The sequence below is a fragment of the Xiphophorus hellerii genome, chromosome 11 (genome assembly GCF_003331165.1).
Source record: "Xiphophorus hellerii strain 12219 chromosome 11, Xiphophorus_hellerii-4.1, whole genome shotgun sequence".
Lineage (NCBI taxonomy): Eukaryota > Metazoa > Chordata > Actinopteri > Cyprinodontiformes > Poeciliidae > Xiphophorus > Xiphophorus hellerii.
This window is the reverse complement of record NC_045682.1, coordinates 20,074,437-20,102,259: the sequence shown is the minus strand read 5'-3', so window position 1 is coordinate 20,102,259 and position 27,823 is coordinate 20,074,437. Positions and strand designations below refer to the sequence as shown.

General features: G+C 40.4%; 1 protein-coding gene across 15 annotated transcripts in view; it reads right to left on the bottom strand.

Moving 5' to 3' along the window:
- Positions 1-27,823, bottom strand: part of auts2a (activator of transcription and developmental regulator AUTS2 a) — a 353,173-nt gene that overhangs the window by 97,663 nt on the left and 227,687 nt on the right. For 14 of the 15 annotated variants that reach the window (XM_032575811.1, XM_032575810.1, XM_032575817.1 and 11 more), the window contains one exon: positions 23,821-23,850. The exons of the other annotated variant lie outside the window; for it this stretch is intronic. In XM_032575811.1, the coding sequence (XP_032431702.1) occupies positions 23,821-23,850 (30 nt within the window). The remainder of the gene's footprint in view (positions 1-23,820; positions 23,851-27,823) is intronic. 15 annotated transcript variants of the gene reach the window in all.

Sequence of the window (27,823 nt, the reverse complement as noted above, 5' to 3'; positions counted from 1 at the left end):
TTAAAACTGGAAGCAGCAAGCTTTGCATGGACTTTCATTCGAAATGTTCAAGCACGGCTGAAACCAGATATTTACATACCCTGTATTTAAAGACACATAACCGTTTTTTTCCTATGCAGCTGCGTTTCCATTATAAATCTGCGCTAATTCTTGTCAATTTTTTGCTAATGTCGAAAAAGTACAATTTTGCAATTGCAGTGTCTCCAATAAATAAGTAACACGCGTGAATTAGCTTGTTCATGTGGCATTAAAACACAAGTCACGCCGTGATCCTTCAACTACTTCCTGTCGTCATCTTCTTCGTGGTTTGCGCCAGTGGCAACATCCGGTTGCTGATGATGTGACTTGTGTGATGAGAAAAAAAGTGTTTCTGTTGCAGTTTTGTGAAATAAACCAATTCGGAAAGCAAGAGTTTTTACAAAATTACAGAGTTTCTGTTAAACAAATGCATTTTCGAAATTCCTCTCAACAGCTGTAAGACTTTATAATCATCACAGCTCCCAACAAACTCAATAAGTGTTTACATCCCTGCTGACATTTGCACAATCATTTGCACTGTTTTTTTTAGTCATTGTTAAAAACATTTCTGCTGCTGTTGTACATCTGTTTCTACACAGATATACTGCAATGTAAATAGTCTGTTGTTCTTTTTCTAAGTTCAACACACATACACATTAAGTACATCTTAAAAATGTCACCCAATTCAGTTGCATCCCTTGGATCATAAATATGATACTGCTATTCTACTAACTGCACAGCATCTTTATGTTATAATCTTGTATAGAATATTATTATGGTGATTATTGTTGTATCTTGTTTCTATATACATGTATATATACTGCTCAAAAAAATAAAGGGAACACTTTAAGTGTTAAACACCTGTTTAAGTGTTCCCTTTATTTTTTTGAGCAGTGTATATGTTTGAACACTTTTGAAAATTTTTGTTCTAAAACTACTTAGAATATTAGGTTAAAAAACTAGTGCTAGTGTGACATCAGCTAGTTAGACTATATATCTGATGCTGCTGTTATACCTGAATTTCCTCTCTTTTGATAAAAATATCAGGTTTGAACTTTGGACACTTTTTCTGACCGGTTTCAGAAAATTCTGGCCCACTTCTGTGTCACTTAAGCACTCCCTCACACTTGTTCAGTCACATCTAAGATGCTTTCTGGAAAACCCACGCAGAGCAACGTGGAAGCTCTGACACCTCATCCAAACTCAATAATTCACCGTGCCTTTACTTGCCAACTCTTCCCCCCCTGCCAATCTGAAACCCTTCTGCTTGCTGAGACAGCGCTCTAACAAACGATGCTGTCACTTAACAAGATGGAAAAACATTCTGTTAATTTCTTCTCTCCCTCCTTCCCTCCCCTCCTTGGCGAGGAATCTTGATGTGCCGAGACGAGGGCTGGATCACAGCTTGCCTGGGGGAAGCCTGACACAAGACAGGCTGCCGCTGACGTGATGAGCCTCGAGACTGCTGGCACATTCCTGTGATGTCACTTCCCCTCCTCCCACCCCCCTCTCGACAGCTCTGACACCCCGGCGCGGGGTTCTGGGAAGACGAGGAAAAGAAGTAGCTGCTTGCTGATGGAGGTGGGGGTGCGGGGGGGCATGTGAGGGAGGAGGAGAGGCGGGGGGCTTGATGAGAAGAAACACGGGTACGTCGACTGCGCGGCTCTTCTGTTTTCTTTAATGTTCCCGCTTTTATCAGCAGTCGGAGCTGTCAGCGGTAATCACATTTGTAGTGAAGAGCTGCAGAGAAGATAAGCCCGGCCTGTCAGAGCCGCATCCTCTGCCACAGACATATGCTGCTGCTCTCTGTCTGTCTTTATGCATGATGCCACTCTCCCCAGAGAGAGCAGAGAAGAAAAGAACGGAGAGGGGTGGATCATCCCGACGAGGAAGATGGAGGAGAAATAATCATATCTCATCCTCACAAGGACCGGGGTGTGTTTGTTGCATCTCATTTATCACAGGCATTTATCACATTTTGAAAGCCGTTTCCAGAATATCACAGGGCAGAGGTAATGATACAGTGCCTCGCAAAAGTATTCACGCCCCCATGAACAACTGCAAACCTATTTCATCTGGTTTATGTGTTATAGATCAACTCACAGTGATTCATACTTGGAAAGCTGAAGGTAAAGAAATAGGTAAATATTTCTTATATGTAAAGAATAGGTAAAGAATATGTTCGTTTTTTAAAAGTAAAAACTAGACTATAAAGTTCATTTTGATTAAATACACCAGTTTTAATGTGCTAAAATGTTAACACAATTAACTGAATTATTATTATTTTTTGTGCATGCAAAGGATACAGCGGGAACCTTTACATTTGCGAGTTTCTGGTACGGCAGTAAATCTGAAGTACAAGCGACATCCGCAAGCAACAGTAACAGAAAACAAAGCCGCTTCTCTTGGCCCACGAAGAATAAATTTTTGCTTCAAAAATGTTGGAAATGACTATTGTGATGTTCAAGTTGTGCTAAAGAGAGTTAGCCAATCAGCAAAGCCATATAAACCTAACATAGCATCTCAATGCCAAACATGTTGCTACAGTACAGATGTCCCCAACACTAATGTCAGCATCCACAGTTCACATTTCTAAAAGTGAACAGAAGTCCTATGAATGATCAGGGGTTCCTGAAACACTTAAAAACTTAATAGAATAGCACTTTCTATCTGACGTTTGAATAACCTAAGTGGCATTAAAAAGCAAGAAATATCTTTGTTGTTGATCTCATGCATACTTATTCAACAACATAACAGCAAAAACTGTTTTTGAAACAGTTTGCAGTTTTAGATTAAAATGCAATTAACTTGATTAAAATTTTTTAGCGAGTCCCGTCAACAGTAAAAAGCCTGACATAAATCAGTAATCAGCCCACTTTCCACTGACACCCCAAAATAAAATCCAACTGACTGCCTCCTAACTTCACCTAAATCTGTGTGTACTTTAATTTCTTTAGAAATACAGATGTTCTGTGTACGCTTCAGAGGTCTGTCTGAGCTTTAGTTATGGAAAAGTGTAAACAAGCCCTTAATTTGTAATACTGATGGGGAGACATGGGGCAGGTGAGGAAAAAAAGTACGCCCCACTTCTCACATTCTTAACAGTAAAAAATTAGAAAATAACATAATTTTCCTTCAAATTGTTCTACTTTGGGTTGGTCTGCTTTTGAATAGAACTCGACGCAGAAAAGCTCAAGTAGCTGATGATGAAAGGATTTCAGAAAGTACCTGTCAATTCTACAAACCTTCTGAACTCATACAGAACTGCATCTTCAAATTCGTCTAACAACATCTCAAAGAAACAGCTAAAAAGCAACGTTGTTCTATGTGAAGCAGCAAACCCACAATGATCACACGTCGCTTTAGAGTCAAACTGATGCTGCTTTGTTGCCGTTCATATTTTTTCCCCTCCTGCAGCTATTAGCAGACTGCTTCGCTGCTAATAACTGTCACAACAATCTGCAGAGATGAAGACAAATGTGGCCTTGAGTCAAAGCTCGCGCATCATATTTTATGACTGCAAAGCATGATCATTACAGAGATGAAAGGTAATTACATGCACAGTTAACATGGAATGCTGTCGTGGCATCATATGCATGACAGGTGGCGTGCGGCATATAAATAATAGAATGCGAGGCAGTCAAAAGTCGCCGGGCATTTGGTTACCAATTATCCTTCTCTTGTGAGCATTAAAGCACTGTGTATTGTTTACCATTAACAGACATAATTGAATAATAAACCCTCGTCCCACCTGTTCACTGTGTAGGGGAGACAGCACTTTGGTTGGGATAAATGAGCTGTCCTCTCCCTCATCTTCCCCATTCCTCCCTTCGCCGGCTCTGACAATGGCGATGAGAGGCCTGCCCTCGCAATAGCCATTAAAATAATGTGGCCTAACCTGAGCAGAGGTTAACCAGCTAATGTCCCCGGTACAGCTCCTCTGTGGACATGAATAATGCAGATCAGGTTTCTAAACAAGCACACAAATGAATCTATAAATCACCCAGGTCAGGGCAAAGTTATTAGGCCCCCTCCCTAGCTTCCTATCGCTATCTCGCTCTGATTTGTCCCCATCAGGCTCCTGCTGAGGGAGATACGATGCATAAACATAAACTGAAACGTGCCCCTGGTTTCATAGGGGGGATGTAAACCAAAATGCACTAATCAGAGATTATATACACATAAACGCTACCCGCCTGTTTCATACTATGAAGGCAAACAAACAGAGACCGTACTGGCTCAGATGTCGCCCAATCCAGTGTCGAGGAATCAGAACACGTAACCCTAACTCTTACTGTGAAATGTTGGCAATGGACATGGCACTGTTGGAATGCTACTACTCCAGTAACCCTAGGCAGCAGGGCTACATGAAAAAACTGTGGGAAAAGTGGATGCTTCGATACCCACAGTCAAAACTGATATCAAAACATCTAACTCGGTGTTACAACATCCACAAACAGGAGTTACTTTTTCAGCTTCAGACATACTGGTTGGGAGCTAACATAATCCTGCCACCCGAGATTGGGTAGACAAGAATACCTTAATGCATGAACAAAATTAAACATTAAAGCTCTAAGAATACATCAGGAATCTCAGACAATGGAAAATAGAAGAGAACGAATTGAAGGAACCATCTTGGGAGCAATATACCACTGTAATTGATGTACTACTAGAGAACCTGGGAGGATATAAGGCAACTGGGGCAGTGACCCCCCATTCTGGAGAAGAGGTTCCGACAGATGCCTGGAAAAACATCAGACATCTCAGTCCTAAGATACTGAGAAGAACCCTCAAGCTCCCAAGCCTCTAGTATAAAAATCTAGCTAGATAGGCACTTAGCCATCTAACCAATGAAATGGAGGGTGTGTGGGAAAACAGTTTTTGTACTCACAAAAAACGTTAGGAATATTCAGTCTTGGGTGAAAAGTCAGGATGTGTACTATAACAGTCACAGGTGACCTTCTTTAAACAAGCGAATGTTTCAGTACTTTTTACATAAAATATCTGCAGCTCTCAATAGGTGTTTGATTGATAAATGAACCCAATACATTTCTTGGTTCAATCGTCAGATGAAGCAGGCATTGGCATTGTAGTTAAAGAAACTTCACTGTTTGATTTCTACAAACTAATGATGTTTATAGGTTTGATGTTTGACATCTTATGCCAGGAATGATGATGATGGGACTTAAGAGTCCAATTCACTGATCAAATGTAAAATGGGCCCATTCGGACCAACCGTTTGTTTATGGATCGGTTTTTGACAACTAAAACGGAATCTACTCTTCACTTCCATTCTGAGGTGTCTTACATAAAACACAACTGTCAAATCATGCAATGTCACTGCAAATCGTTTTTAGAATTAAAATCTCAAATTTAAAAGAAACGATATTGCCCTGCTTCCTATTTTTTCTCCAAGTTCTGCAAATTCATCCACAGATACAAAGCCTGGACATGCTCCTGGGAGGCAAGTCGCAGCAGAAGTCAGAGGGAGGATAGTGTTTGTGATGAGGGAGGCATGGGAGTTTAGTTCACACAGAAAACTAACCCGTCTCATTTGTCAAATCTAGTATGCGCTCCCACATACTCTATCAAACAAAGCCACTGCTAGCTCACAGAGTCATTTCCCTCTCTCCCAATTACAAATGAGTCCATTAGTGTGTCTGCAGTGAGCCCTGCGCTGTCTCCCAGTAATGGCTTGTGAGATTTCCATCATAATCATAATGGCTCCCAGAGCAGCCATGAGTGCAGATGGAAGGTCGCTCATAGGTAATGAGCTATCTCACCACCCAAAGGGCACGTCTTCTGCTTTGTTGTTTGGAACTGCATCCCTATGACTGGATATGGCTTTTTGTTGCATCACAGACTGTTATGGCATGTTTCTATGATGAAGATGTAGGGAGAAGATTTAGAAACAAAACGGAACCTGGCACCGATTACCATCGCTAAGTTGGTGTCTTGGCTTCAACTGTCGACGTTAAATCACACCGCTTGAGCCAGCACACAACGGCTAACACCAAAGGCCAGCCACACATTAGTCTGCATGTTGAATTTCTTCTCCCTCCCTGGTTTGCCTAGTTTTTCCGAGCAGAAATATCATTAGGCCCAGTGATGTCAGCATGACTCACCTCCGCTTGCCATTCAAGACACGTCACAATCTCTTCTCCGGCCTTAGACTGCAGCAGCCAGCACATCTGCATCTTCTGCCAATTATTCTCTGAATGTCAGTCTTGGAAACAGTTTTTTTTTTTTTACATTACGTGCACCCTCTTCACTAGTGAGCTGGCTGTCCGCTTAGCCGCGGGGCATCTGGGAACGAGATGACGCAGTCCTCGCTTATGCCTAATTGACCTGAGGGCTGTTGCACTGTTGTAATTCGGGTCATATCAACGAGGCATTGTCATGCATGCTTCTGGCTTTATGGAGGCCTTTGTTTGCCTGAGTCTTTGGTGTCTGCTTGTACAAACATTCATATGAGCAATAGATGGAGGAGGACATGGTCACACTCATCCCCAGATGATAGAAGAGGAAGATCTGGGATTACAAAAAGCCGCTGGTTGGAGCTACAAGCAGGTTTTCATAAAACGTTTACAAGAAAAGTTCCCTGTGCCCTTTATTTTCATTCAAAATCTTTATACCACATTATGCAATGATCAAAAAGTTTACTCAACGAGAATTGAGACACGCATCTCTCAAAAGATAATTCAATTATGTAAATCAGGGGTGTCCAAGCTTTTTGTAACATAGGTCAAAATCGTCCACTCAAGAGTTCATGGGCCAAAAACTAAAATCACAAATACTTTTATTGACCATAAATTAAAAGGAAAGCAGAAAACTTGGTTAATAAAAGATGGAACACTTTGCGTTGTTCGTAACATTTTTGTGAGAAGATTTTAATTTGTGGGACATATCTTTGTCCTAATTGAGAAAAGTTTCCATCTAACTTGAACCACCTGCACTGGTGGGACGAATTTGTATCATTACACCAGAGAAGCTGCAAAACGTCAGTCCAGGGTCCCCACCTTTACTTTACAATATAGTAATTTTTGAAAGGGGAAGTCTTATGTATTTTCCAAGCATATAGAGCCAATTTTTAGCACAATCAAATAACTATGCGACCTCTAATTGTTATAAAAATGTTATATATCAAATATGACTTAAAGGAAATTTTACTTTGTAATTTCACACTTTGAAATTGGGCCTTTGTCTCTTTCTCCTGTTCTTTCTGAAACTCTGCCTTCAGGGAGTCATAACTTCATTCCTCTATTAACCTTTTAATGTTTTTTTTTTAACCAGTGTTGCACTGAGAAGTTGCTTGTATAATGATCTCAGCAGATGCGCAGTTCCACCAGGTGTTTGCTAATTGCCGCTGGCTAGTCTGAAGGAGCCAAGTGGGGGAGTTATTGGAGCTGCGTCTGGAAGGCGACCCTCAGTCCCACCAAGTGTTTTGCACAGCTGACTGGTTGCCATGGGAGATTAAAAGATTTCTCAAACATGCATGAAAAAATTAAGGCAACACTCCAGGTATGTTTCAGATAAGGGAATAACATTGTAACATGATGAAAAGCCCATAAAAGTCAATTTTACATAATACTTCCTCTTTAAAGCTTCTAATATGGTGGCTAGACCCTTGGATCTGGCCTGTCTGTTCCCTCTAGCTTAAAACATCAAAGACTAGATTACAAACATCCTGCTGTGGAGAATCAATTAACTGCACATGTTGCCATTTTTTACATGAGGCATTGCAGTGCTTTAATGATATATATATATATATATATCTCAATGTGTGCCCTCTCCTGGGAGGTTTCGCCACATTCTTTTGGTTTAATTTGAAATCATTGAGAGACAAAATGCTTGCTTTTTGATTTATCCCTTATTACATGGCTTCATAAGAATCTGTCAGCCTGCCTCATTAATTCCTTCATCTCCATAAGCTTTCTCTGTGCCACTTAGACCTTGTGTGATCTGAGTGAGACCCCTTATCACCTCATTTGAACAGGCGGGAGACCACCCGTTTCCAGCCCAGCATCCCAACAGAGGTGTTTCAGACTGAGCCACAGAGAGAGAGCGAGAGAAAGACTACACAATGAAATACCATGCAGCTGTTCCATTTCACACACTATATTTAAAACATTAGCGAGCATTAGTTAAATATATTTGCAGCTTTATTGCTTACACTCCTTTCAGCGTAGATCAAAATCGACAGGCAATTTTGCACCATGAGTCACTGATGTATTGCTGCTGTGAAAGGAGAGACACTTAAAAGCATTTAGCTGGTGCCTAGCTCCACACAACAGCCTCATAAAGGCAGACAATGGCTGAGCTTAATAAGAGCCAGAATGGATCCCCCGAGTGGAGGACCCATCAGGATGGGGAATTTCATTTAATTTCCCCGGGGCCATCTATGTCTTGTACACATAATTAGAGTCCAACACGCAATGCTCCTTGTGTTTTGTCAATAATCCCCCAAGGAGCAATCAGGACAAGGGTTGGACATGCCTCTGTGACCTGGGCTACCTGCAACAAGCTCAGCCACCTAATTACACTCGCTCTAACGAGCGGTGGATGTGGTGGTTGAAAGGAGAGGAAGTGGGAGGGGTTAGGGGACTGGGTCTAAGCCCAGGAGCCACCAGTATGCAGAGCCTCTGCAGGGCTCCTGATATCATTAGAGCTGTTTTGTGCCGTTGCCATGGATGTGGCGACATCAAACTCAACATCATCTTGTGAGTTAACCTAAAGCCTCTGGTGACTAACACAGCAGGATATTAGAGTTATTTGATAAAGAATTCAGCTACAGTGCCAGTGAGAAGTTTACATTTTTTTTATTTTTTTTTGGTGATGTAATTGAAATATTCTTTTTTAAGGGTGGAATGATGACACAACTCAAAACTAGGTGGCGGTCACATGATACTGAGGGTCTGTGACTGCTTGTGGTACCCTAGAGTTACACAAAGTGAATAGAAGAATGAAGGATGTTTGACTAATTAAACCAATTTAGGGATTATGATCAAAAACCTTACCTATGCCTGGAAGCAAACCGATTTAAGGGTGCATTCCTACCTGACACATTTGGTTCACTTCAAAACAGAGTTAGTTTCCCCCGTTAAGCCAGACATTTTGTGCGAGTGTGAATACACTGGTGCAGATCCACTGTTTGGAAGCGGTCTCAGTCTGCTTCCAAACAAATTCTGGTACATTTTGCTTCGGGTGTGAATCCACATTCATATTTCCTGCAGTTTCTGAACAACTACAGGAAATGTACGTCTTTGTAGACTTCGCGAATCACTTTTGTTGGGCATTATGGTAAAAATGAGTCCTTCAGTGTTGCTAACGCTAATACTATAGGTGCCGAAATGGCACCGTAAATAAACGTTGCCAGTTTTGTCATGAAGAGGGGCCAAATATCTGGTCAAAATTATAGCTGAAGCTTTTGATGTCTATAAAAAATGCAGTTGCTGAGAAGGTCGGGGCTAACACGTTCAATTTGATTAACTAATTACATAAAGTTTAACACGTTCATATTTTTAACAAAATTAATTTCTTTTTTTCCTCCATACATACAAAAGTCCAGACCTGGAATTTTTGTATTTGCATATTTCTGACACACAAGCGACACAGCAATCAGCAACGATGAATGACAAGGCTACTTCTCTTGGTCCACTGGGGATTAATTTTTGCTTTGAAAAACAATCTGATTGGACCTTGGAAAATGTTATTGCTGTGTACAAGTTGTGCTATGACAGGTCGGCCTATCGGTGAAGCTACTCAAGTCTAAATCTTAATGCAAAACATGACGCCCCCAATGCTAATGTCGGTGTTCATAGTCTTTTTGAAAGTGTTTATTTTGCTCAAATATGGTTTTTGATTAAAATGTGATTAAAATTTTGATAAACGGCAAACCGTGCAATTAACTTGATTAAAATTTTAATCGACTCCCACCACTAATAATAACCAAAACATAGGCAAGTTTCATCTCTCCAAATTGGGGGAAAAAAAAGATTTATAAGCATCATCATTTGTAACAACTCAAAATTAAAATGATACTCATGTCTTTGATTGGTGTATGTAAACTTCTGACTGCAAATTTATACATCCTTCCTGTGTATAATAGTTCTGTGTCCATTGATGCAACTACAACAGACGGAAAAAAAGCAATTTAAATTATAATCTCAGATTTTAAAATTTAGTTTCAAACACGCAGCCAGTTAATTTTTGACTATTTGTATAATGATCTACAGAAGCAATTGTAGTATATTAATCAAAAATACTACAATATCTACTACTACAACTAAACTAAACAAATAAACTACTACTAAACAGTCCTTTCACTTATTCATTTTCTTGTGCATTGTCTCTTGAATAAATACAAGCGCATCACTGGAAGCCTTTTCACTAAACACAAGAACTCTGGGTTTGCCACCTTGACAAAAAGCAAAAGAAGTCTAGACTTGAGTATGTTTATAAAGCCATTATCTGTGAGCTAAGGCTGCAGTGTGGAGACAGAGAGGCAGTCATTTCAGAGGCAGCCCTCCTGCAAAAATCATCAGCTTGACAAAAGGGCAATGAAGGGGCAGAGGGCTGGTGCAGGTGAGGCGGGCCTTGACTGACATTCAGCGAGCGCAGTCAGAAAATTTAACCTTTCTCAGCAGGGGAGAGAGAGGGGGAGACAGAGAAACAATGAGGGATGAAGACAGAGTGGGAGCGAACCGACATAGCTGGCTGCGAAGGGCTTCCTGCATAGCAACAAGGAATATTAGTATTTTTCTTTCTTTCAGAGTGTCCTGTTTCCTAAGACACAGGTTTGAACCTGAGGTCTTAGTCCATGCATTATTAAAGACTCGTAACTGGCGACGCTGCCTCATAAATAGAGATGAGGACCGACACCCGAGGAGCCGGGGTGCTGCTTACTTTTGATCGGTCACAGACACAGCGGCCAGAACACGACCCAAAGGCTTCTGCTTACACATTGCGCCGCTTCACACTCCTCCGGTCAGCAGCTCTCGGCTCGGTTATCATTAGCGCACCTGGCAAACCACGCAGTCCGAGGTCGGTTCTTAATTTTTGCAGGTCAATGATATTGAAATTTGTAATTAAATCTGAGTCAGCATGTTTGAGGATTGCTTTCCACGAGCTGCTGGACCAGTACTAGTAACAGGGCGAAATTAAGAGCATAGCTAAGTAGGTTCTTGTACTAATTACCAAAAAGGATCAGAAGAATAAACTTCACAGGATAAATTGAGCTAATGAGATGATATACAACATTTAGTTCACATGAGCAAGGCAAAATAGAAAAATAAAACAAAAAAAAGACAGTTTCTTTGTTTTTAAGTGTTCTATATCTTGCAATTAGCTAAAAGGTCCAGACATGGAATAGGAGGGTTGAAGTTGACTTGTCAATATTACGTCCATATTGGCATTATGATAAGATAATCATCATCCCAAACCATATGCAATACCAATTGATTTGGTATCCTCAGTGCACAATAGACCAAGAGACAGGATAGATTACTGATTTCAAGACTTGGATGGTTTAATCAGCAGCGTTAATGCTTCCAAACAGAGCAGATATGAAAAGGATCGCTCCACCCAGGAGAGCCCACTTTTATCCTTTGTATCTTAAGTTGCTGATGTGCGTTTCCTCTAAGGCGTAATACAGGATGAGCGTGATGTAGTGATATGACGCGAAGTAAAGACAGCAGCGTATCTCACACACCTACCTCAAGCATATAACATAGATGAAAACTTAGGAGTTTTTAGCCACGCCCCTTAAAGAGTTATAGTCTATGTATTTTTGTTTTAAAGTGGAGATGAATAAATGAAACCAGACTACTAAAGAAATGGGCCTTTAGGACACAGGTTTCCTAAGTTGACAAGATGCTAATGCAGATAGCAAATTGGTTACTTTGGGATGCCTTTTATGAACTAAATAATTAACAAAAACAATAAATATAATGACATTTTAATCATTTTAAATATTTGTACTACAAAACACATAAAAACAACAAACAGAGGCAGTTTGTGTTGGCATTATACCCCGGTTAAACATTTGCATAGTTGACCAATAAGGTCAAAAGACAATTTTACTGTTAATTTGGGTTCAGAGGTTAAAAGCTGTGGAACAAGTGCTAACTGTGTTCAGTGCTAAGAGGAAGCCGCAAGGCAGGCACTAACGTTAGCCTCATTAGTTGCTAACAGTTAGCCAGTCGTAATATTCATTGGTTCCTGTATTGTCTGTCACTTATTGTTTTTCTACTACAATCCAAGATGCTGAAAATAATCACTTTAAAAGGCGTAAAGGCGATTTTTTAGTTTCCGAGAGCTTAGATTTAATTAAGCGAAGTCTTTATTCGTTGACTCTGTCTACCAAACAGGCTGATAGAAGAACTACTTCTCACTTCAAAAAAAAGAGTCTCAGTGTCATAAGCTAACAGCAACTGGAAAAAAGTATTACACTTTGATGTAAAACAGTTGGTGTTTAACTCTTACTTACTGTGTTATTGCTGCCTAAATGTCTAGTTACACCTTAAGCCACTTAAAATAAATGCTTGACTTTATGTGAGGCTTCTGTTTAGTGACAGTTTTATACATGATTTGATCTAACGCGCATGGAAACATTTTCTTTAGACGTTCAGGTACAAGTCAGAAAAATAGAAAGAAAAGCTTCTTTTTTTTTTCTTCTCCTTTCCACATATCCGTCAAAGAGCATATGTATGGCTTTTGTTGCTGATGGAATTATTTTCCATTCCCTCTGTTCTCAGCTTGCTCTGGGAATTGAATCACTGCCTTAGAAGCATGATTCACTGCTGTGACTGTTTTTTCCCCCCATCCATTCAATTTCAAGGACTTGGCACCCTTGTCCTATTCAAACATGTGCATTATTACATTTTATTGTTGGCCATAAATGAATGGGGAGGTAGAGCACTCCAGAGGCAAGTGTAACGCATTAGGGCCTGTATAATATCACGTCTCAAGGTAAAAGCCATACCCCCGACAACGCTGTGTTTCACCACCAACAGCTATTCTGCAAGCTATCACAAAGAATCGGGAGGCAATCTAAAAGGCAATGGTGATGCTTTTTATAGAGGTGGAAACATTTGCTCGGCTCCCTTCCGGCTGCTGCTGTATTTGTAGCTATTTTTTAAAAGATTTTACATAAATAAATGGATATAACAGTGGTACATTAGCAGGAACAGAACTGATCAGGTTTTGCCACGTGACAATTATGGCAGTAATGTACGGAGGACTGTGTTAGGCATTGGTTGGTCAGTGGTTTCAAGGTATGCTAAACGTTCAAAAAGCTAGCTATCTCCCTAACAATGTTAAACAACTTTCACTGTCCCGGATTAAAGTATTTTTAATGAATTAATGGTGTTACAGGAGGGTAGATGTCACAAAATTACAAAATTTTTGTCACGTTTATTAAAGTATTGCTGTTTTGTTGGTATGCTACAAACTGAGTTGGCTACCGGAGCAGACAGCCCAACTAACTGAACTGCTAATATTAGCTTGTTGTGCTCCATGTCAGTGGTGACTGGTCATTAGTTAAATATTACAGCATCATTTTACTTTTCAGGTGTACTAAATTCAAAGACTGGAATAGTAAGTCGTGAAACAAATATTATATATATGGGCGTGCCGTGGTGGCGTAGGGGTTAGCGCGACCCACATTTGGAGGCCTCCAGTCCTCGACGCGGCTGTCGCGGGTTCGACTCCCGGACCCGGCGACGTTTACCGCATGTCTTCCCCCCTCTCCCTCCCCCTTTCCTGTCAGCCTACTTTGTGAAAAGGGACTCTAGAGCCCACAAAAAGACCCCCTGGAGGGGTTACAAAAAAAAAAAAAAAAAAAAAAAAAAAAAAAAAAAAAAAAAGAAACAAATATTATACAAGATTAACTGTTAATCTGTTGCTGTATCTGAGTTTGAGAGATATGGAAATAGTTTAAGGTTTTAAAAGGTTCAGCATAAGACTTTGTATGATATTTTAAGATCAGTATCATTTATTTTAACACCTACATAAGTTATGAGAAATAACTATGGGAAATTATTAAGGTAATTGTTCTATGTCCTGTACTTAACACAACCGAAATCAGACCATAGACATGTCCTGTGGTCTGATGAAACTAAAGTGGAACTGTTAGGCAATAATGCCCAACCGTACATTTAGAGGAAAAATAGAGATCTGTTTTTCTCCGTTTCACATCATATTGTGAATGCTGTTTTGGTAGGATGAACTGGTGCACTACAGAAAATAGATGGCATTACGAGAAATGAACATGATGTTCTGACATTAGCCAGGAAGTTAAAGCTGGGGTTCATATGGGTCTTCCAAATGGACAATGACCTGAAGAGTACAGCCAAAGGAATTCCAAAGTGGTTCAAAGACAAAAAAGTTAATGTTTTTGTGGGGCCATCACAAAGTCCTGATCTCAGCCTTAGAGAGAAAGTGTGGGCAGATTTGAAAAGAGGTGGATGAGTGAGGAACCTACAAACCTCACTGAGTCCCAGCAGCTCCATCAAGAGGAATGGGTCAGAACTCCATCAAACTAGGACAAAGGTTGAAATGTAGCTATAGTTCCAATTCCTACATATTTACGCTGCCATGAATCATGGCAAAATTGATTAATTACCACGAGTAATAGCAATTGATTGTGGTAATTAATTATTTGATTATTTATCCTAATCAAATAAGTTAAATCTTACTAAATATGTAATATTGACGAATTAAACTTGTTAGATTAATCACATGCTATAATGTGGTAACGTTGATAGCCCTAATGTATAGGCCTTTATATATATATACATATACATACTTTTACAAATTTAATTTATTCTTTGTACTTGATTTGTGAAGCAAGCCTTGCAGCTTCATTTGTACATTTGCCACCACCGGCAAGGTCCTGACCCCACGGGTTCCTCTGGGAGGCTTAGACTTTGTTCCATTTAATAATGGGCGTGTCACTTCAGGGCTAAAATACTTCTGCTCCGACCCTCACTCTTGACCTGGAACAGTGTCAGCACGGCGCATCAGGTGATGCGCCGCGCTGCGAAAGAGGAGAGATTCTAATCGGCGGACAAGGTTGGCGTACATCGGCGTATGTGTGGGACTGTCTAGGGAGTGCCACTGCCAGCTGACCTGCTCATCCATCAGATAGGGTCCATCTATCCACCCTCCCCCCTGCTCACCTGCTTCCCCCACTGAGGCCTGTGAGTGTGGATCTCTGCCAGGCCCGGAATCTCCACATTAATTTCTCATCTGTGGCGCCCTAATGAGCTCCGCCTGCTCGCCCACCTCTGAGACCTTAGTGATTATCAGACAGGAGGGTGGCCATTTGTCAATGGCAAGAGGTGGCATTTACACTGCTGACCTTGCTGCCAAGGAGATGGGGAATCAAAATGCAGGAGAGGAGAGGCGACCAGGACAGATGAGGAAAGAACATGAGAACAATTACAAACTAAGGGAAGCAACACAAACCCTTCAACAAGAACACAGTTTTATTCATGAAGATGTAGACCATCTATCTCTTTTAGTCGACCGTTCTTTTGAAAACGCAACACGGGGGAAAAAAAAAAATCTTAAGGTGCATTTTTCTTCTTTTGACACACAAAATTGAGTGGAGGTATGTAAAACAACTTTTTGAGCTTTACATCATGTTATAGTCTCCCATGACAACCATTCAGCTGTGCAAAACACGTGGTGGGACTGAGTGCTGCCTTCGAGGTGCAGCTCCTCCCAGGAGTTGCACTTTCCAAGCTTTGGCCTCACTCAGCACCCCTCCTTCTCAACTCCCCCACTCAGCTCCTTCAGACTAGCCAGCAGCAATTAGCAAACACCTCGTGGAACTGTCCATCATTCTACGAGCTTCTACGAGCATAACCCTCATTAAAGGGTTAACAGAGGAGCGATGTTGTAATGACTCCCTGAAGATAGAGCTTCAAAAAGAGCAGGTGTTTCTTAAAGAGACAGAGGCCCAATTTAAAAAACTTAACAAATTTTTTTCTTCACTGTCTGAAGTTAAATTTGTCCAAAACTCTCGTTTTAGGTAAATTAGACATATCAAATTATTTACATTTGCCAAATGCAAGAAAACTTGCAGAGAACATTTTTTAGAATTTTTTTTTTTTGCAACTCTTCTCAAATTCAAATGTTTACATACATTTGGTAATGAGTATGAGGGATAAGTGTCTTTTCAAATGTATGACAACGGTCAAACCTTTTGGGCTTTGACAGTATACTACATTTTCATAACATCTCAAGGTGGCACAGCTACTTGATTGTGCTACAAAATAGTACCATGTGCCTGGAAAACACATAAAACTGCCCCTTTAAAGTGGAATATTACGAAGGAACATTCCCGTTTCCTATTTGTCTTTGAATTACTTCTTTGTATGTGGGTGTAGACGTGAACCGGGGCTCGGACTCGACGGCGTGTGCCTCAGAGGGAGCAGGGATTTGCTGGTTATTGGATGGAGGGGAGCAGTGTAGGTCTGTGACACCCGCTAACCTTGGCCAGGACTACTGGGACTCTGGGGGCATCCATCAACATGGCAGCCCCTAGACCTAGACTGGAAGGGGCGGGGGAGGAGAAACCCCCCCACAGAAGTTGGCGGGGGGAGGGAGGAGAGGAAGAAAAAAGCTAGTAAAAATTTAATGCACTCCGCAGAGCAGTCATGTCATACTTGGTTATGGAAAATAATCCCAGATGCCTGCAGTGCTAAAATGGAGCTGTAATGTGCTCGCCTCCTAACCCGGCCTGACAGCCATGATGTACGACTACCATTACCGGAAAATATCACTTCAACTAACCCGTGATCCGGCTCCGCTAAGGGTCATATTATCCATGAGGAACAAATTACACTCCCCCAAAGTAAATACAAATTTCCTGCACTGACTGGGTACAAAGCACAAAGAGGGAAGTGGGAGGGGGTTGGGCAGGCGGGAACGTTACCTATGACAACGCTCTGCAGAGTGACAAGGATGATAAAGTACATGACAAATCACTGGCTGACAGGGTACTCTAGTGCAATCAGCCTCAGCCTCGGCCTAGCGAGCACCCACTCAAGCCTGTAAACACTACTCTCTTCCTTTGGAGGGGGGCAAAACACATAATCTTTTAACGCTGACAAGTTGCTCTCTCCTTTTTATTACTCATCCTTCCCACTGCGGTGAAAAGAGGGAGGGTTTTTGGGGGGTGGAGGGAGGTGGGAGGAGGAGATAAAACGGTTTTATGTACAGTGCTACTGAGTGATTGAGAAACACAACTCGTCTGGTGTAATTGCCTGAGGGCAAACACAGCAAAACAATAAAGGAAGAGAAACAGCAAATATATTACCAGTTCAGATCTGTATTTTATGTCAAGGACAAACAGATTCCTCGCGCCGCTCTAAGAGCACCTCGGTTTCAATGAGGGCAGAGCGCAGCAAATTACAGTGCCCCCTGCGCACGCAGTCATTAATAAGATGCAAAACATTTCCAAAACACAATTTACAGCTAGCTAGTGACTGCTGAGAAGGTAAATAGTGCTTATGGAAGGTGCGGTTTAATATCGTGCGGAGAAATAAAACCGAGACGAGGAAGAGTGAGTCGGCGGATCAGCTACTTGGCGCGAGTTCAGACCGAAACGTCTGACTGACATTTTCGAGGTGCCACTTATGAGAGAGGGAAAAAGTCACTTCAGGAATAGCAAGTCCAGACAAAGAGGGTCTGAGAGCTCTTGATGATATTACAAAGGTGAGGAAATTGACCACTGTTAAAACAATTTATAATCCAGCGTATGTATTTTAAAATAAAAGAGCTCAAGTGCAGAAAAATGCATAAAAATTACAATATTTCCTCTAAACTATGTGGACACTTAGTAGATAAATTAGCATTTTATCATCATTTGGGCAAATTTTCCAACTCCAAAGTGGATAAAGTTGAATACTTAATGGGTTTAATCATAACAGGTGATGTGTATCTGTGATACACATGAGGAAGGGTGTGGCATAAGAAACACCATATACCAAAGTGTGCATAATTATCAGGAGCTTATTCTGTTTATCTAAATATGCCAGAAAAACCAAAACACAGGAAATTCGGAAAAATCAAAAATTGCCTAAAATCTCTCAAAGGTAAGGTGAGTTTTTTTTCTTTGGTTCAATTTACTGCTTTTTTTCTATTTACAATTCCCCTAATAATCCTTCATACAAGAAACACATTGAGAAAGTATAACACATAACCTAATTTCTGGTATTAAATGTTACCAGCACCTGGTGAAAATGTCATGCCAGCAGCACCTTTAGATGTATTTTCACTATGGAAAATTGTGATGTTTTCAATACTTATCTTACCCTCTGTATAAGAAGTTTGGATTTGTCCCAACAATCTATAATCTCACAGTGAAGAGAGACTGTTTTGGCTGATTAATATAGTAATTACGTTACAGAGCAAATGGTTGATGCAAAAAATAACAAGGACCACTACTAGTACTTGTGCCACAGTTTGAGAAGCATTGATCTTCTCTGTCACAGAGAATTCTCTGAAACTCTTCCAATGCCTATTAATGATGTGAACTGTGGTTATAAATTAACCACAGAATGTTTTACCGTTCCAAAATCAACACTCAGCTCTGTTGTACTTGCATTGTAAATGTCCATGCATTCCAGTCATGCTACCATGGAAGCACAGCTCTGCTTTGCACAATAAGCTATAAAACACAATCAGTTATAATGAGTTGACAATGAAGCTATGCACTTACTGTTCTTAGCAGTCAGAGTTGTTGATTACAGTCAGTCTAATTCAGTCTAATTCTATACTTTGTGCTTTGAGTGACATCATGCTTTATTATTTATTTTACATTATATTTAGAATTCCTAATTGCATTTCCTGAACCATTTGCAATAAGGTTTGTTGCAGATAATTTTTTACATGTTTGACCAAGACAGACAAAATATTTTATTTGTCAATATCAGTTTCTTTATTGGTTGTTATACTGTTAATTGCACTGACTGAACAAATTAAAGAAAGACGTGTATTATCTTCACATGTCTGACTAAGCCTTTGAAGCTATTGGTGTATTTAAGTGTGCTGTAGTGGTACAGAGTTATCAAATACATCTGTAGTTCAGTACATTTATGCCTGTGTTTAAAAATAGACACGTTATCAGTCAACTCAGTGCCGTTTTTCTGTATCGAATCGGTATCGATCGATACTAAATTTCAGATATTGGAATCGGTAGGGAAAAATGTGAATCGGTGAGTCCCTACCAAGAGCATGAATGCGTCATCTTTTTGAGCACTTTTTAGTGCGTTATCCAACCAAGAGTGTGAACTATACATTCAATTACAGCCTATAAGTTATTCTGTAATTACAGACTGCAGAGACTAAAGTGCATCTTCCAGAAGGAAATTAGGGTTTTCGCTTCACGATAGTGGCCAAGGACTCAGAAACCCAATCTATGTGATGCTGAAACACAGAATTATTTTGTCATGTTTCCTCTAAGAGCATTAAAACAGAAACTTGGCTCTCCATTATAGACTGTTCTTCCCTTTGCAAAACCACTGGTTAGGAACCCCTATAACAGAAATGCTAATGATAATGCACAAAGAGCTAATAACGCCGGTGGTGTGTGACGAGTAGCTGCACTGAGCCTTCCACCCACCTGTCTCCCAGAATGCTATTAACATGTCACGTTGGAAAGGGGGCCCATCCTACGGGTCACTTTATAAAGAGCAAATGCTCTGGCTGTTTCCAGCTTGTTCAGACACACACACGCACGCACACACATGAGGGCAAACACACACGGGCGTGATCGTCTGAGATGTGAATAGCTGTCTCTTATCGGAGCCTGGCAGCTCCCTCCGACACAGGGAGAGAGGCCTTCTACACCAGGCAGGACGTGATTTCTCCCGGGGACGCTTTTCCCATTTCCTGCTTTTGAAGGGAAACTAAATAAGCCACGTTTGTTCTCATCTGAATACATTTGACCCATTAAAAAATGACTCGGCTCTCCCGTGTGTTTCTCCGGCATGGTTTCGCAAAGCAGACCGCGTTGCCCACAGAATACAAATGTTCTAGGTGGCTGGCAGGAGCAGATAGGGGGCAAGAGGTGCCGGGGACTCAGGAGGGGGTAAAAGTGTTGAGAAGGAGCTCCAATTACCCCCCAAGGCCACGTGAGTCAACACTAGTCGTTGGGGTCTCCTATTTACTAATTCACTCCTCTGTTACTTTAATACACAATTAATCAATGACAGGAAGGTGTAGTCGGGGCTGTTCATCAGGCGCGTAACGTGAGCCAGGGTGAATTAATACAGTCACTGTGGGGATTACAGCTTACCACGCTCTCTCTCTCTTTCTCGCTCTCTTCCTGAAACAAAAAGGAATTGCCACCGAGACAGGAGCAATTTAAATCGACAACACTGAGTAATGACTCAATTTGCCACACAGTCTAAACACAACAAGCAAATGGCATTACTAAATCATTAGAGAGCATCCAGAGCTCTAGTTAGAAGTTACTGGATGATAAAGCTGCTTTTAGAATCTTTAGGGTGCACTCAAAACCTTACAAAACATTTGGATCAAGCTTTTATTAATGCTTACCATTACCGGGATCTTGTGAATACCAAAACAGCAATAAAAATTCAGGGAATTCATTACCGTGTTTATTTGTCTTGCTCGGTCCAGACAAGTGGTGTATGCTGGGTACGGGTAGAATAAAGTGGTGGTAAAATCCTACTTTAAAACAATCGGAGAGAGTCTGAAATTCTGAATGAAAATAACAAGGTGTTTATGTGATGTTCATACTGAACTATTCTAGGAGTGGCATGGTATGTTACTCCAGTTAGTCAGTTAATTTCAAATTAAATATCATGAATAGCAACCCGGTGGAGAAAGCTTTAAAAAGAAATTGTTTAGGTTTCTCATTAGCTGCGTTTCCATTGCAAATGAGCGCAGATCGTTATCTATACCCTGCTGTGTTAAAAAAAAAACAACACAATTTTGCAATTGTGGTGTTTCTACTGAATAAGAAATGAAGTTAAAAACGCAATACGTTTGTTCATGAGTCATTAAAAATCATGGCAGTGACGAATGCAAATACTCATATGAGTTATATTCATAATTCAGCCATGGCACCAGTGCTCATCATCTACCAGTCATCGTCTTTTTCAGGCGTTGGAGCGACAAACCCCTTATTCTTAAAAGCAGATACATATGCAGCGTTTTGGGGAAATTGTAGTCTGCGATTTTACAGAAAAGCAAAGAACTTGGGCGTGCCGTGGTGGCGTAGCGGTTAGCGCGACCCATATTTGGAGTCCTCGACACGGCCATCGCGGGTTCGACTCCCGGACCCGACGACATTTGCCGCATGTCTTCCCCCCTCTCCTTCCCTGTTTCCTGTCAGCCCACTGTCATATAAGGGACACTAGAGCCCACAAAAAGACCCCCTGGAGGGGTAAAAAAAGAACAGCAGAGAACTCAACATGTTTGAATGACACACAATGCATCACACAATGACCTGTGTGATGCAGTGAGAGCTTTGGTGGAGCCAGCTGCACATTGTCTGAAAAAACAAAAACAAACCATTGTACTCTTACTACTTCCTGTGGTCTTCTTTGTTGTTTTCGCCAGTAGTAACCTTCAGCTGTTGATCATGTGACTCGTATGATGTGAAAAATGTTTACTTTGCAGTTCTGCAAAATACATCTATTTCGATACGGCTCAAGAGTCACCTCATCCTAGCGCCAAAATGTATGTATCTATTTTTAAATTTAAAATTTTAAGTTTAAATTAGCCTGTTTCCATTAAGAGAATTTCTTTTTGTAATTTCAATTTGCGCAATTTGTGGTTAATGGATATGCAGCTAGTGTGAGTAGTAACTTTGACGTTTTGGGTTTACCATCAATATGGTTCTTGGAATAGTTTGCTGGATTTTTGGCTTATTTCTCACAGACAGAACTGCCGAAACTACCCAGTTTGTGGGCCACTGTCATATACATCTTTTTCAGCTATTGTCAATAGTTTTCCATGGGACTGAGATCACAATTTAGATTTTGTCAAAGCATGGGCCATTTATAAAAAAATAAAAAAATAAATTTTTCTAAATGTATTTACAAACTGTATTTTTCATGTCAGTACAGGACTCATTTCACCGTAGACAATGACACTTTCTTACCAAGTTTACATTCTTCTTCACAAGGTCTTTTGCTTTTTTCAGGTGTTGATTTGCACATTTCACACCAAAACACATCTTAAAACATACAGAACGCGTCTCCTTCTTGAACAGCATGATTCCAGAACATTGCGATGTTGTTTGTATTCTCCTATAGTTGTTTGAACAGCTAAGTGGCACCTTGTGCTGCTGGAAATTCTACCCATATAGATGAATTAGACTGTGGAGGTCAAAGTGTTGCCTTACAAAATATCCACAGGCGTGATTCCATTTAACTCAATTAATCAGAAGCTTACAAACCATGACTACATCAGCTGCACTGAGTTTGGAAAAAGTAATACAAACCTCTCTAAAAAAAAATCTCATTCTCATTAACATATGACAGTAGATAATCTTTATGGTGTTTGAATTTCAAATAAACATAACACAATCTATTTTGCAAACTGCTAACTTAACAACCTGAGACATCTGAAAAAATTCTATGGTATGAGCATCATAGCATATGGTGTAAAATATGGAATGTAGCTAAGTGCTGCTGAAATATTTCAAAACCAACATTACTTAATTTCATGCAGACGCTTTATCTGCACTGATGAAGATTCAGGCCTGCCGAATACCTGGAGTGGCTCCAACGGATGGCAGACTGACCTAATTTCCTGATTATTTCAGCTTATAACTGACCACTTGGGGCAACAAATACACTACTTATAGAGTTCTAAGCTAACAATTAGTAAACCATGAACAGATAGTCTTAAAGAAAGAAAAATCATTGGGACACTAGCAGTGCTTCTAGTCTATATTTACGCTAATGTCGAAAAAACACAATTTCCCAATTACGGTGTTTCCATTAAATAATATATAATATAAATATATATAATATAAATGAAATGCACAAAATATGAGCTAACTGTCATAAGTGACTCATACAAGCAGATTTGATATCTCAAAAAATGGAAGTCTTCATTGATAAAAACAAAACTGTGCGAGAGAAGCTTTAACATTACAGAAATAAAAACACAATGATTTTCATTTAATTAAAAAGTGATAAAAAGTGATAACTGACTTTATTTTAATTTTATTTTAGTATATTTTCTTTTGCTTTAGCTCCTTTTGTTGGCTGGGGTGGGGGGAGTATGGGTGGGGCGGGGGGTGGGGTGGGGGGGTCAGGGGGAAAATGTTAAACTCAGATCCTTCTCTGTATAACTACTTAATGTTGTATACTTTAAAGTACCGATATTGTCAACATCGGTTTCACTGTATGTTTACTTGTTGAAGGATTTAATAAACATTGAAAATTGAAAAAAAAAGTGATAGAAGCATAGGCAAGGTAAGGGGTAAGGTTACAGGAACTGGATCTCAGACTAAAAATACCTCAATGATGGTTTTGATTTGAGCAAAAATCACCACTCAAGACAGTTACAACGGTCTCATTTAAAACATCCCCCAAACCCTAAAACCCAGATAGATTTAGATTTTGCTCCTCATTAAATCATTCATAATTAATGTATAAGTAATTAAGGCCTTTGAGTACTTATTAAGTTGACGTTTAATTCTAATTACATGAAATCCTCAGTCTTAAAGACGGTCTCATTTTGAATATTGCTGAATATCTTGACGCCTGCAGCGCAGTCACTGGTGTATGAAGAGAATAGCAGGCTTACCTTGTCTTCCTGGTCACTCTCTGTGTCACACTGCAAAAAAAAAGAAAAAAAAAGAAAAAAAGACAAGGAAGAAATTAGGAGAAATGCTTTCAGGCTCTTTGTTTATATAAAACCTGCTCATAAAATGAGTGCCAGATTTTAATTCAAAAGCAACTTATTGCACATTCACAGCCACAGTAAACAAATATTATCAGACCAGTTCATTAGAACACACGAGAGCACGTTCGCCGCGAGCGGCTGCGGCCTCGTTAATGCCAAACCCCGCGAACTGCGAGATTCAGACAAGTCCAATCCCACTTCCACGACGAGACTTGCTGCTCGAGGCCGGGAATGGCACAACGACAAAGAGGAGGAAGGAACTTTGCGATGGAGGGAAGGAGAGAGAAAAAAAAAGGTGGCTGGATTTCATTTTTTCGTTCCAATTTCAATTTCAAGGTCCACTTAATTCTTTATCAACTAATTAGCGCGATGCTGGGTGACTGGCGGCCCTCAACGCTGTGCATATGGCTGAGGCGCACAGAAGCACTGGAGTCGGTAATGAAGAAGGCACTGGGGGTGGAGGGATTGTGGGTAGGGGGCCTGGCACAGTGTGTGGGTAGGGGTGAACTGGTGGGGTTGGGGGGGGATTGTTGGGTGGCGATTAAAGCAGGAGTGAAGGAAGGAAGGAGAAGGAGGGAGAGATGATTGACAGTCTAGGGAGTGAGCAACAGAAGGCCCTGCCTGTTATTTTTCCCCCCTTTATCTCCTTTAACTCAAAAGGTAGCTGGCTGGCTCTGAGGCTGATCTGCTTCTCAGGCTGGATGGTGAAGAAGAAGAAAAAAAAAAAATAAGCGGGAGGTGGTGGTGGGGGGGAACCCTGCGAGCTCAGCAGGAGCATTGCATCCAATTTACAGGCCTGTCCCACACGGCCCCAGGGGCCGCCCGCGGCACACTGCCATGATGGTCAGCTCCAGCAGCTCATAAATTATGCAGAGGCAATAAACGCACTGGGCAAACACTCCACAGACGCTCTCCTGCTCCATTTCTGTCTCGCTCTTTTGCTATCACCCACAGCATTCTCCCCACCCCACATTTTTTTAAAGAGGCATGCAGAGGACCTGCAGCCCCCGCGGCCTGTCAGAGCTGACGGAATAAATGTGGATAATGACAGCTAAGTGCAGATCATCATTACGCGTTAGGGTTGTCATGATCCGAGAGATTCTGACCTGATACTGATAACGAGCACAAAACTTGATGGTTCGTAACAGGCTCAGATTTTCTGAACGCGCTCAGCTGTTTCTAATAAAGATCCCCCCCAAAAAAATGTAATCGAGAGCATAAAAATATTTCCACTGTGCTAATCGCTGTAGTGAGTAGCAGACAAGTCAGCAGAAATTTAGATAAAAATGACCTTGAAAGTGCTGTTTTACTGTAGAAAAATAAATCAGTTAGCATTAAAGGGGCAAGATTATGTATTTTCCACACACATAGTAGCACAATTAAATAACTATGCTACCTTCACTTGTTAGAAAAATGCTATATCTATCAAATATGACTTAAAAAAAATTTGACTTTGTAATTTAACACCTTGGAATTGGGTCTCTGTCTCTTTAAAGAGTCCTGCTCTTTCTGAAGTCATCACAACATCCTCTATTAACATTTTCACCAGCGCTTCACTAAAAAGTAGTCTGCATGATGAGCTCAGCAGATGCTCAGTTCCACCAAGTGTTTTCTAATTGATGTTGGCTAGTCTGGAGGAGCAGAATGGGAGAGGGCTGCTCTGTGAGTTGGAAACTAGGAAACTGTAGTTTTGAGGAGGAGCTGCGCCTCGAAGGCAGCGGTTATTCCATCCAAGCACAGCTGAATGGTTGCCATGGGAGATTATAGGATTTCTCAAACATGCATGAAAGAATCAAAGCAATATTCCAGGTATGTTCTTGATGAGGCAATAACATTATATAATGAAGCTCATAATAGAATCCTCTAATAACCTTGAAGGCTATTAACTTAATTCAGTTTTTCAATTAGTTGGAAAAAATATTTCTTAGGTGTAAACAACCACTATCGGCCATCATCACAAATTTCTTTATAATTAGAGATTAGTGATTTCATATTTTAGTATTATTTTTTAATCTGAGCATCTTTCTGCTGCTGGCCGTTTCATAACAACAAATCATACAACACAGAGAAGGAGCCATAGCAACAAAAATGGTTTTGGAGTTAAGAATATTGCTTATTTTGTTAATATATGGTTTTGATTAAATTTTGATTAATGAATTACAGACTCTGTAATTGACAGGATTAAAAAATTAAAGGTAAAAGGTAAAGGTAATTTTATTTATATAGCACATTTTCAGCAACAAGGCAATAATAAGTGCTTAAATCAAAGTCCGTTACTCATTTATAGTTTAAAAGTACTTTTTTAGGACTAAACATTCTAGTTTTTTTAGTGAAGATTGGCAAACATTAAAAGAAGTGTGGTAAAAGCTGGACTGAAACGCTGGCAATTTCTGACACGACATCTTTGCTAGATGAGCTACATGTCTGCACATTTGGACAGTGTAGTTGTTGCTATGAAATCAATGACTCCCATGGTATGAAAGCAGAAATTCTGATTTCCATGTTGCAGGTCTTGCTCAGTTATTGCCATTTTTTTCATAAAAAAAACAACTTTGTGCCTTATCACCTTATCTTACACTAGGATAAGGTGTAGGATATTCCTACACCTGAAATGTTTAAGAACAACTTAAAGAAATATGTGTGTTGTTTTCCCTTCACTGGCACAGTACAAATATGCAAATATCTCACCATATTTAACACTTTTCTCAAATTTTCTCTCAAGTTAAGATCTTCACACATCATACTTCACTCTATCTTGGCACATCGTTATCACAGCTGAAAAAAACACAAATAAAAGTTTGGGGTTTTTTAAAACTATGGCTGCTCCATAGGCAAAATACCTCAGAACAATCCTTCTGCCCTGGCTGCTTTAAACAAAGTCTTTTCTCAGGCTGTAGCTATCACATTATGGGAGTTTTAATCTCCAAGCACCTGCTCACTGTTTTATTATTCTCAGTCATGTATCAAGTTGAGAAGATTCAACTGCGGTTTACAGTGGACCCCCCAACCCACTTCCCCTGCCTAGTCACAGTTCAGTATTCAATGATTCACCTATTTGCAAATCTTTATATAGAATGTGACTCCCAACTATTTGAGAAAATTCTGCCTATTTGCAGATTTTTTTTGGAGAGCTTATCTGAAACATTCAAAAGCGAATGATACTAGATAGCTGTAAATGTCTCACCTACTTGACATCACAAAGCAGCCAATCCAGGAGCGCCATTCACTTTCTTTGGAGCTGATTGGTCACACCCCCAAAATTCAAGATAAGGAAAACTGTAAATGTTACCTTTTGAGGAACGATCTACAGTAGAGGCAGCTTCTGTTATTACATCTAGAAACTAGTGATCAGTCCCTGAATCTTTGTGTAATGATGGACTCTGACCTGAACATTTAGAGTCACATAAAGAGAGTTAAAAAGCAGGCCTTCTACCACTTGAAAAACATTTCTAGCACTAGAAGACTAATATCACAGCAAGATCTAGAGAAACTCATCTATGTACTTAGTCGCATTGATTACTGCAACAATGCCTTTACAAGTCTGCCTGGCTCTCTGTAGGTCAGAGAACTTACTTTAAAATACTCATTGTACTGTAGTTAATAAGCCACTGAATATATCAAACTTCCACACCGCTCAGGTCTTCTGGTTCTGGTCTGCTCTGCATCTCCAGAACCAGAACCAAACATGGGGAAGCAGCATTCAGCTTCTATGCGCTACAAATCTGGAACAAACTTCCATTGATGGATTCGGTGCTTGGCAACAAATAGGTGTGTTTCCGTACTGTGTCTTTTATATCGCCTCCCATGCAGGGCTAGCTAATGCAGCAGCAGTCAAGATTAGTTCCCATCAGATCTTCCTGTATGTGACATCAGTAGGGAGAACTCGCTCATTAGCTCCTTCTTT